The 11,686-nt window shown below is 44.3% G+C and overlaps 1 protein-coding gene across 1 annotated transcript in view; it reads right to left on the bottom strand.

Moving 5' to 3' along the window:
- Positions 1 to 325: 325 nt before the first annotated feature.
- Positions 326 to 11,686, bottom strand: part of LOC134981227 (hepatocyte nuclear factor 6-like) — an 18,280-nt gene continuing 6,919 nt past the window's right edge. The window contains exon 2 of the mRNA XM_063948487.1: positions 326 to 814. Coding sequence (XP_063804557.1) covers positions 498 to 814 — 317 coding nt within the window. The 3' untranslated portion in view covers positions 326 to 497. The remainder of the gene's footprint in view (positions 815 to 11,686) is intronic.

Here is an 11,686-nt window from a genome sequence, read left to right as displayed (position 1 = left end):
TTGGTAGTAGTAAGGGCTATTGATTAGGTCATGTGACCAGGTCATGTGTCAGGCTGTTAGTGCCCTGAAAAACACTATTGCAGCCATGTGTGATACGCTTTAGAAGACAACACATGTGCTGTTGCTATGGTGATTCGGGACTTGCACTGACAGTATGAGGGACTTGTCACCAAGCTGTCACCGAAAGGACATTGAAGTAGGATACCTGTATCACCTATAGCGCACTGTGTGTGTCCTGACAGTGCCATAAAAATAAATTAAGAAATAAATAACATGTACGAACCAGTCTTAGAACCCAATGAAGGAGGTATCAGTCAAGGGACTGATGTTATTTGTTTAGGAACAAGGAACAGTCAATCACTCATAACACCTAGGAGTCTCCTTGTCTTAAGACACCTCCAGGTCAGTGTTCTTCATATGGTGTCCACAATGGACAAAGGGTGAACATAAAGGCTGAGCTTACAGTATCTTTGGTTGATAGCGCTATAGGCATCTTCTCATGCTTTGGTGCAAGCAATGGCTGAGCCACCTTTGGATGATAAAGAACCCGAGGATGTTGGGGAGCGCCCATGACCCTCATCCATCCACTTGTCCAAGCTTCTCCTGCGGGCGTTCATGAAGAAGTTGCTGACAGTGGAGAGCTCTAGGCCCAGCTGCTGGGCAATGGTGATTTGCAATTCCTTGGAGGGCCGCTGGTTCTCATGAAAGATGGCGTGTAGCGTGCGTCGTTGGATGTCGGTGAAGACCAGGCGGTGCCTCTTAGGCACGTGATTTCTTTCGGCTCTGCTTTGCTCTTGCTCTTTCCTTTTGCAAGCTGTTGGCGGAAATAGAATGAAAAGGGCAAACAGATTAAACATGTTCCTAGAGTACGCTCAGACATTGTACTTAGAATAAAGGGTAATTCACAAAACCTGAGAAATGTCTGTCATTTTGCAGCAACCACATACATTTAATGGAGGCGGACATTTTGTTGTCTACGTCAGTATTCATGAATGTTAAGCCTATCAAAACTATCAAGCCACTAAGAACTAGCGACATTACTGAGGTATAAAAGACAAAGGGAGGCTATGTATCAAACCTTAGCGATAAAGTGGAGATGTTACCCATAACAACCAATGAGCTTCAATATATTATTTATCTAGTACAGTCTATAAAATGACAGTTATAAGGTAATTGGTTGCTGTAGGCAACTTCTACACTTTATCTCTCTCTAAGGATTGATACATCTCCTCCAATGAGCCTTATGCCTCTGGGCTGTTATAGCCCACAATGACTTGATAGGCTGAACATTTGCTCAGTACACAAAATGGCTGCCTCCACAGGCTGTGGTACACACGCACTCTGATAACATCGGTCAATGTACCCTAGTGTGCTCGAAACCATAGCAACGAATCAGATGTTACTTTCATTATCTAAACTGTATTAGAATAGACAGCAGAAAGAATCTGATTTGTTGATGTGGGTTACAGGTCATTTGTGTCCATTGAACCATGTTTATAAATGAACTTTTGTGCCCATTGAACCATGTTTATAAATGAACTCCACAGGATAGGACTATCTACATATATATATATACATATATATACATATATATATATATATATATATATGTAGATATATATATATATATATTTCCAAACTGCTTTAGAGATTAGAGTATTAAATTCCTTCATCGATAAAAACCTTAAGAGTGTAAAGCAAATCGCTTCAATTGCATGCGGTAATATTGCGGACATAAAACCTGGACTTTACCACAAATTTAATTTTTGCCCAATCCAATAAGCCCAGGGATATCCAATTAGCCCTGAAGGAAGCCCGAAGCCGGCATTTATCTGGGATTTTTTTTTTCTGGACCTGACAAATTATCCCCAATAAATCATGGCTGTAAAAACACACGGGTATGTGATTTTATCAAGAAACCTATATGTTTTGCCCTGAAAACAGGTAATTTTTTGGGGGCGGTAAAAACATGCTCTAACTGGATTGGCCAGAAAAAAAATGTGGCTCTAACTGGATTGGCCAGAAAAAAAATTGCAGTAAAGTCCCATTTTTACCTGCCAAAAAATTACCACGGGCAATTGAATTCCCCCTATGTCTACACTGAAAGTTGTATTCCATTGTGCTCATGTCATGTATTATATATTATTTATACTGTATATATTCATTGTGATGAACAAATACAAAAAAATACATCTACAGTAAATATGCATGCATAATTATATTATTTATATATATAGCACTAATGGAGTTTTAATGCAGAATAAAATGCAAACATCTATGTGTATCATATGAAGTCAAATGTACACAGATAATGTAAAAGCATTTTACTGATATATTTGGAATATTAAAGTACATACATTAAATCCATATTTACCACATGGCCAAAATATTGGTTCCAGGTTGTAAAGATTTATCCCTGGATATGTAATTTTATGCTGATTATTCAGTACTGACCAAATGCACAATAGATTGGATCATTTTTCTCCTCATGTCGGATGCAATTCTTACCATGTATTTCTTAAGGTGAGTACACACTAGACGATGGCGTCATCGCCTAGTGTGTCCCCTCCCGGCTAGGGACGAACGACAGCGGGCATACACACTACGATATCACTAGCGATATCATACAGTGACGTCATGCTGTGGCCCGGGTTATATGTACAGCCGACACCGACCCGCGGGACCGTACATTGGCCATCGTCAGCTGCATAAACAGTGGGCGATATAGTAAGCAATATCGCTCAGGAGGGGGAAAATGAGCGATATCGTTTACTACATCGCTAAGTGTATATGCACGTGTAGTATGTTATGTATGATGTTACAAAGCATTTATATTCAGTATACATGACATGCAGAGCCGAGCAGTGAGGTCTGATGTGTAGCAGGGGCGTTTTGGGAGAGTGACATCACGCTATGACATCACAGCCCAGCGTGACACCCCTAAACAACTGGAAACATGGAGGAGGGAACAACAGTGACAATCAAGGCAGTGAAAGAGTGGCATTATGGGGAAGAGTGCAAGTGAAGGTTATGCCCATAGTAACCAGTCAGATTCTAGCTAATGTTATCTAGTACATTCTATGAAATGATAGGTCAAATCTGATTGGTTGATATGAGCAACTTCCCCACTTGTCGACTCTTAAATAGGTTTGATACACCTCCCCGTCTCCAGTGTTGCAGCCGTCCCTACACCTGTGCACTCTAGGCAACCTTGATGATGCAATAAGTACTGCTACAAGGTCACTGAGACAGTATTACCGACAATGTGCCGAATCAGTAGCTAAGTGTCCCAAAAAATAATTATAAAATGTTAACAACTAAAGCAAATGCTTTATCATTTTTATAAAAGAGTATTAGGTCTGATTTTTTTTCCACCGAGGCAAAAAAACTTGACTTTTCGCTATTTTTAGGGAGAATGGGGATTCGCCCTATTCAATAGCAGAACTGTTTTTTTTTTGCCTAGGCGAAAAATTCAGCAGGAGCGAGAAACATGTGCATCGGCAAATCCACATGTTTTTCCATCTGCACTGGTGAAGACGTGGGCCGTTCTTGAGGCATTTTTCACCAATGCCTTTTCACACAAAAATGGGTGAAAATGGGTCACAATTGAATAGGCAGGGGGGCGAATTCAATAGCACATATTCAGGGCAAAGCGTCAGAATTCTGGTACCATTATTACCCACGGCCACACCCTGCCCCCCAGAAGCACCTCACATTTATCATATAGAAGGTGGTAGCTTTACTGTACAGGCGAAACCCCTGATGGAACCACTACATCACGATGCACTTTACAGGCAAATGGCAGGTGGTTTTACGCCGGGCTCAGTAGGCGCCATCATCCAAAAACAGCCGCTGCAACGTCCAACGTCACAATCGCTGCAGGCTGCAACATCCAATATCAGCTGTAATAACCAGGAACCTTTAATTTTGGGAATTCATTCTTAGCAGGGTGATAATGATTATTATTAGTATGTGGTCTCGCCTTGCGTCCTATTAATGCTTCTGTGTACATCCTGTCGGTATATTTCAGCTTTTGTCAATACGCTATATCACATGGATTGGCTATGTCACGAGTTACCCTGCGTACAGCAGAAAACATGCCCCATTTCTTGTCTTCTCTACCTCCTGTTCCCATCTGGTCAGCCCTCCATCCGCTCCCTTCCCCCCGCTCTTGTCTTGGACACTGCACACTGATAGAAAAATATTGATCATAGTCCTGCCGTGCGGCTGTATATATTCATTTTAACCCCTACAGGGTCGTGGCCGTGCAGCCCTGGCAGTCACTTAAAAAAAAAAAAAAAAGACAGGGCTCGGATCGGCAGAACCTCATGGGTCCATATTGATAAGAGTTAATGGAGCATGCGGTGATGGGGGTGCTGTTTCCTTACGCACTCTGGTAATGTAAGGGTCAAGAGCAATCAACTACGCTGCAAAGGTTCCTCGACCTGATTTAACAAAGTCTCTCCTCTACGTAAAGGGTTAAACAAAGCCTCATAATAACAATTCAGATAAAACAGAATGCAACAGGCGGTAATGAAATGATACCACTAATTGAATACAAGATGACCATAATTACTTGATATGTTTGGCGGAATTAGAAGAGAGAGCACATATATAACCCGCCTCCCTAATGAAAGATTTAATAGGAGATCTCTGCCTAGGGAAGAGGGCAGCTAGGGACAGTTTACAGGATAAACTTTCTATTATAAACCTATAAAGTAATCGTCTGTTCTGCATAGGGGAGGCGTAGAGACTTGGCTTGTGACACTGAATGAGCCGTGCAGGGAGGCGGTAGGTGACAATTTTATTGGAACAGTGATTTGTAAGTAGTGGAAAAGCAATTAATGGACAGAGGCTGAGAGCCGGGCACCAGATAGCACTATATAAAGGTTAATGTGATCACAATCAACGCCGCTTAACTAGACTGCAGCGTGCGCTGGCTGTTCACCTGTCGCGTGCGGCGCCAGGGAGACACATATGTCACATGCGCATAATATGCGGTGACCGTGGCTTACAGGGGCTGATTTAATACCATGGGGTGATAAGAAAAAAAATGTGCTGTAACCTGAACCATCATTTTCCAAACTAAAATCCCATCGCTTAATATAGGTTACAGTATTATTATTATACACGTCCTTTTATAAGCCCACGTAACGCGCTCAGCAATGGTTTTACACATATGAGGTCTTATCTAGAGGTAGATGTAATCCCATGTACGGCACATTAAAATGAGCTTTGACGCATTGAGTATGCGCCAAAATTTGAGTTTAGACCTTTGCGCGTTGAGAGGTAGAATCGGTTTCTGCAAGTGCAACAGCCTTCAATGCCCTCTCCAAACTCCCACTGGTGGGAGTCTGTGCTGCCCCTTTGGCCTTGTGCCTTTGGCGGTGGCACCATTCTCGACGCCCTTGGTATGTGGCCCTTAGGGTAGTATACACGCCCAAGGTAAGTGCTAGTCCTAGTAAGAGTAAAAGCATCTTTAGATGGGTCCTAGTAAGAGTAAAAGCATCTTTACATACACCTTTCGAGGCCTATCTTTTGTGCGTCTATAAACCACATGCAACTTTCTGTTGATGATGATGATTGGTGAAACTTGTAAAAGTAAAAAATGTGAATAGCTCATCGTTATAATTAGTGGCGGATTATACCTATGGGCTGCAGGATTGCACCCCCCAAGCCCCTCCCCCCCAAGTAAAATCTGCCACCCATCTGAGCCAATTGCATTCTAGAACTGCACTGGTTACACTGTGATTTCCTATTGGCAGTGCTACCTGCTAGTCACTCGCAGGATAGGCAGTCCCATTGGGAGGTGTTTCCGCCCTCTGGGACTGCCAGGCCGGGCTGTGATTAGCAGAGAGCATGCATCCAGTAGGAAGCCACTCCCTGCCTTTAGGGCAGCCCTACCTGGATTCTATGGGCTGCAGCCGATGCAGTCCATAGAAGCCGCTGTTTTGCGCAGTCCCTGCACCCGGTTATGTGCTCTCCTCTACTACTGCAGGCAGCACAGGTAGCAGCAGCCACCCTGATTATAATCAATAGCCAATAGTGCAATGATGGCGGCAGTAAACTCAAGTGATTTAGTCCATTGAAAACATGCCCCAAGTAGCAGCTCTGAACAGTCTGTGTCTCTCACTGTGGGGGAGATTTAGCAATCCTTGGAGAGAGACAAAGTGGAGAGACCAGTATATCAAGCAGTGAAAAGAGATGAGAAGTAGACCAGTGGAGAAGTTTCCCATGGCAACAAATCAGCTTTGAGGTAGCATCTGTTAAGTACATTCTATAAAATGATAGATAGCTGCTGATTGGTTGCTATGGGCAACCTTCCACTGGTTGCTATGGCCAACCTTCCACTATGGGCAACCTTCTAACTGTCTATTTTTTTCAAACACCAGCTGGAAGATGAGTTGGGAGCTGATTGGCCGGTACTTTATCTCTCTCCAAGCTCTGATAAATCTCCCCCAGTGATATTAGCACCAGTCCGCCTGTAGCCAGGTTGTATCAGCTGGAGACTGAATCATTACAAAGCTAACACGGGCAGAAACTGTGACACAAAACGGGGCTTCAGGGCAACGTCTTCTACCCCCAGCACGCATACCATGCAATATTACAGTATGTGATAGGGATCCAGACACAGCGGGATCATTAAAGTAAAGCTCACATGTATTTTAACCTTCTAATGAGGACCGGTGCAGGAGATGCCCCAGAAAACCAATCGGCTTCTAGCTTTCATTTTATAGAATGTACTTGATAAAAGATAGCTACAATCCGATTGATTACTGTGGACAACTTCTACTATTCTTCTATTTGGAAAGATTGATACATCTTCCCATAAGGCTGGGTACACAGTTGCTGATATATCGTTCGTACAGCCGATGAACGATATCGGTTAGACCATCGGCTGGTACACCCGATATATCCATGAAACACGTCATTCACAAATATTGTATATCGCGCTGGCCGTGCAGAACGGGAGATACTATATATATTCATATGGGGTCGGCTGGCCAGACATACCGGGCGGACGATTGGTAAGTGTGTGTGCACAAGACTGCCTGTGCATAAACCCTTACCAATCGTTAGCTCTGCTGGCGGGTGGGCCAAATGTGCCCCCCGCATAAGTCTTCACTGGTGTGATCATGCCTTCTTATCCTGATTCACAGGAGGCCAATGCTGGGAGTTGTGCATGATGGGAATTGTAGTTCCCCAAGGTCCACAAAGACCGCATGCGGTTTGTAAAGTGCTGGGATGCGGCGGCTCGGCAGCAAAATGTCCTTGGAATCTACGTACTAGCATAAAAGTATAATTATCCTCTAATCTGTATTAGCTTTTATATACACACCGAGAAGCTTTTACACATAGGCCCTCATTCCGAGTTGTTCGCTCGTTATTTTTTTCTCGCAACGGAGCGATTAGTCGCTAATGCGCATGCGCAATGTCCGCAGTGCGACTGCGCCAAGTAAATTTGCTATGCAGTTAGGTATTTTACTCACGGCATTACGAGGTTTTTTCTTCGTTCTGGTGATCGTAATGTGATTGACAGGAAGTGGGTATTTCTGGGCGGAAACTGGCCGTTTTATGGGTGTGTGCGAAAAAACGCTACCGTTTCTGGGAAAAACGCGGGAGTGGCTGGAGAAACGGAGGAGTGTCTGGGCGAACGCTGGGTGTGTTTGTGACGTCAAACCAGGAACGAAACTGACTGAACTGATCGCAGTGGCAGAGTAAGTGTCGAGCTACTCAGAAACTGCTAAGAAGTGTCTATTCGCAATTCTGCTAATCTTTCGTTCGCAATTTTGCTATGCTAAGATTCACTCCCAGTAGGCGGCGGCTTAGCGTGTGCAAAGCTGCTAAAAGCAGCTTGCGAGCGAACAACTCGGAATGACCACCATAGATCTGGACTCCTAAGCCATAACAGTGTCAATGCATCTATACTGATTGCCAATCACACGTACATTGGGGGTCATTCCGAGTTGATCGTAGCTGTGCTAAATTTAGCACAGCTACGATCATCTTCCCTGACATGTGGGGGACGCCCAGCACAGGGCTAGCCCACCCCGCATGTCAGTGCCTCCTCCCCGCAGAAGTGCAAAGGCTTCGCACAGCGGCGATGCCTTTGCACTTCAAGAGTAGCTCCCGACCAGCGCAGCTTTAGTGTGCTGGCCGGGAGCTACTCTTCGCTCCCCGGCCCGCAGCAGCTGCGTGTGATGTCACGCAGCCACCGCGGCTTGCCCCCCCAAAGGTCCGGCCAAGCCTGCGTTGGCTGGACCGCTCCCCCTAAACGGCGGCTAAACGCCGCCGTCCAGCCCCCTCCCGCCCAGTGACTGCCTCTGCCTCAGAGACGATCGCTAGGCAACGACGGCTGCCATGCGCAGTTCTGACCCGATCGCTGCGCTGCGACAAACTGCAGTGAGCGATCGGGTCGGAATGACCCCCATTGACATCAGGGCCTATTGCAAATTTGCCTAATTGTCCTATCTTACTTTTGGGATATGCAGGCACGAGGTCAGAAATTAGGCTATGGGTGTAACTTGATTATGCAATTAGTAAGATCAAGTGGGCGGGGCATCAAATCATCAAACCCCACCCATGTTAGTAAATACACAGTAACAGAGGCGTGGTAACACAATTCACATCGGCACACCCCTGGCACTGTGTGTACCGAGGCGTGGATACTTGATGATAAGAGGTCACATCTTGTTCCAGCAGGCAAACGCTCTCCAGGTGTAACACCTGCTCTCTTTAGTGTCCGGGTGACCTCCCGTAAATTTCGGAGTCTCCCAGTCATTCTGTGAGCTCAGGTAACCATACTGTGTGAAGTCATGTGATTTCCCAAAATTCTTTTGTGCTCAATTTCACCTTTCAAATAAAAAATTCTGACCATCTCAGAAATATGTTGTTTCTCTGCTGATCTTAAATGAATCATGACTGTAACGCCTTGACCGCTGCAGCCATTTGGCCTGCAAATCCATGTGCTTACCCTTAAATGGATGCATATGTGCAAAATAGGCACTTTTATAAATGACCCTTACTTTGTTGCTATAGAAATATGGTGACATCATTATGTCATCACTAGGGCTTCTTTAGTTAGGGGCGTACTACAGAAAGGCAGGAGAGAAGCAATACGCCTTCCCTATTCCCCGGCAGCAATATGTTATGCAACCTCACATTGATAATTGCCGGGCGGTCCAGACATAAAGAATAAGAAAAGGACATAGTGCTCATTTTGGGCGAATAAAGCATGAAGTTGTATTGGAGGACAAATTGTCCCATAACATATTTTGAAAACATGAATCGTGCAAGAATGTGATGGTTCCACCACTTGTCTGACCCCAGAGGAGCCTCAGTTAATTCACCAGCCACAAAACTCATTTGACTTTTGAATGCCAAACCCATCAGTGGGGTCCCAGACGAACAGTGGAGATTTTTGGACACTACGGGGTATATTTACTAAGGTGTGAGTTATTTTAGAAATTGAGATGTTGCCCCTAGCAACCAAACAGATTCCACAACATTTATCTAGCTACTTCTAGAAAATAATAGCTAGAATCTGATTGGTTGCTATGGGCAACATCACTTCTAAGAAACCTCACACCTTAGTAAATATACCCCTACATCCCCCCACCCCAAAAAAAAAATTAAACTTTTTCAGTTTTTTTTTTCTTTTTCTTGACTGTGGGATAAGCCATTCATTTGGTATATGGTGTGGGATACTTGATCACTGGTTACTGTTTCAGTTTTGTAGCACTGGGGCCACAGGGCCAAAACTGAATAAGGCACTATCTGCATGGAATGTATATGTTGTCCTCACGTTCGTGCTGCTTTCTTTCCATGGTCCAAAAACATACTAGATGGTCAACTGACTACCGGCCAAACCTGCCCTAGGGTGAGTTTGTATATGCCTGTAGTCAGAGGCACTGAGGTGGGGAGGGGGACGTGGGTATAAATGACCCTCTCTCAGGCAGGGGAGACACCACCACTCTCTATCTCCTCCTCCCCTGCCTTGAGCATGTCCACCAGTGTGCAGCATAGTTATGTACCCAACAAAGGAGAGTAGTCACGCCCCCTCCAGTGGCCACTCCCCAAGTAGCGAATTAGACTGTAAGCTGCTGCAGGAAGTGATGAGAATGAATAAACATTCCAGGACTTATAATATTTGACTGTAATATAATATATGACTTATAATATATTGGAGCATTAAAGATAGCTGGTGGATAGATGGAGATATGAAAGCTGCCAGTGGGCCACAAACTGTAGCTGTTCTGTAGCCTTCCGTCCTATAGTAGCTAAACACCAATAACGTGGCACAGAAGGATTATGGCGCATACTGTACATGTCAGCCTCATCTTCAGGACCTTATTCCATCCCTAGGAAGACTTTTCTGGCCACACGCAAAAGCCGGATGAGATTTTGGAGATTTTGCAATCTTGCATTTGGCCCTGGTATTGATAGGAACGTAGGATAGGATTGCTGCATAGGATTTGAACCTGTTAGCCCATTATGGGTTCCAATGCATAGGCTGACAGCGTCTAGGTCGACAGTTCATAGGTCAATCCCATATGGTCACTGTGCATTGGGTCAACTGGTACAGGACACAAGGTTGAGCGCAGCAGTATCGGAGCGAGACGCTTTGCCCGAAGCGTGATGAGTGAAGCGAGCCCGCCCAGCGTGAATATTTCCACCGACTGTGCTTAGATATGGTTAAACATACAAAATGACACCCAAAAAAAAAAAAACTTGTGTTGACCTTTTTTGTGTCAACCATTGTCATCTTTTCACCTTGTCGACCTTATCCTCTGTGTACCTTCTACCTGTGGACCTTTTGACCCTGTTGAACTAATGCATGTTAACTATATGGGGTCAACCTAATGACTGTTTATGTAGACTGTGGAGATTTTCTATACTACACCCCCGGATTGGGGGTTTGAAAGCAGGTTGGAGAAGTTATGGAATCTTTTTTTTTTTCTTACTACATTTTCCAAATTAGTAACATGTTCGTGATGAATCCTCTTTTTCGCAAAAAAAAAATAAAAATCCCCTTTTTCCTTATCCCCTCTCCCCGGCCCCCCTCCCACCTATTGTGTGTCCTTTTATTCTGGAATTCCTATTTATTTTTTTAATATATTGCCTTCCTGTGCTTCCTATAGTTACTTATATTATATTCAATTATATCACCTATTTTCCTTCAACCCTCTATCTCTTGAAGGGGGAGATGTATCACACCTTAGAGAGAGATAAGGGGGAGAGTACCAACCAATCAGCCATTTTTTCCAGCATCACCTGTAACATGGCAGTAAGGCACTGATTGGATGGTACTTAATCTCTCTCCACTTTAGCTCTCTCCACGGCTTGGTACATCTCCGCAGAAATCTTTACTGATGAGTTTTGACTTTCTTTGATTTACCATGGGGTGAATTTTGGTGATGGTAAATAGCAACATTTTTTTTTATTAGCTGCACCAAATCTTAATTTGCCTAAAACAGTGTTATTGATTGAATCTGTATCTGGGGCAGTACGGATGGTGTAATGGTTAGCATTACTGCCTCACAGCACTGAGGTCATGGGTTCGATTCCCACCATGGCCCTACCTGTGTGGAGTTTGTATATTCTCCCTGTACTTGCGTGGATTTCCTCCGGGTACTCCGGTTTCCTCCCACAATCCAAAAATATACTGGTAGGTCAATTGGCTCCC

Source organism: Pseudophryne corroboree, chromosome 12 (genome assembly GCF_028390025.1).
Source record: "Pseudophryne corroboree isolate aPseCor3 chromosome 12, aPseCor3.hap2, whole genome shotgun sequence".
Taxonomy (NCBI): Eukaryota; Metazoa; Chordata; class Amphibia; order Anura; family Myobatrachidae; genus Pseudophryne; species Pseudophryne corroboree.
This window is presented reverse-complemented; position numbering and strand designations above follow the sequence as displayed.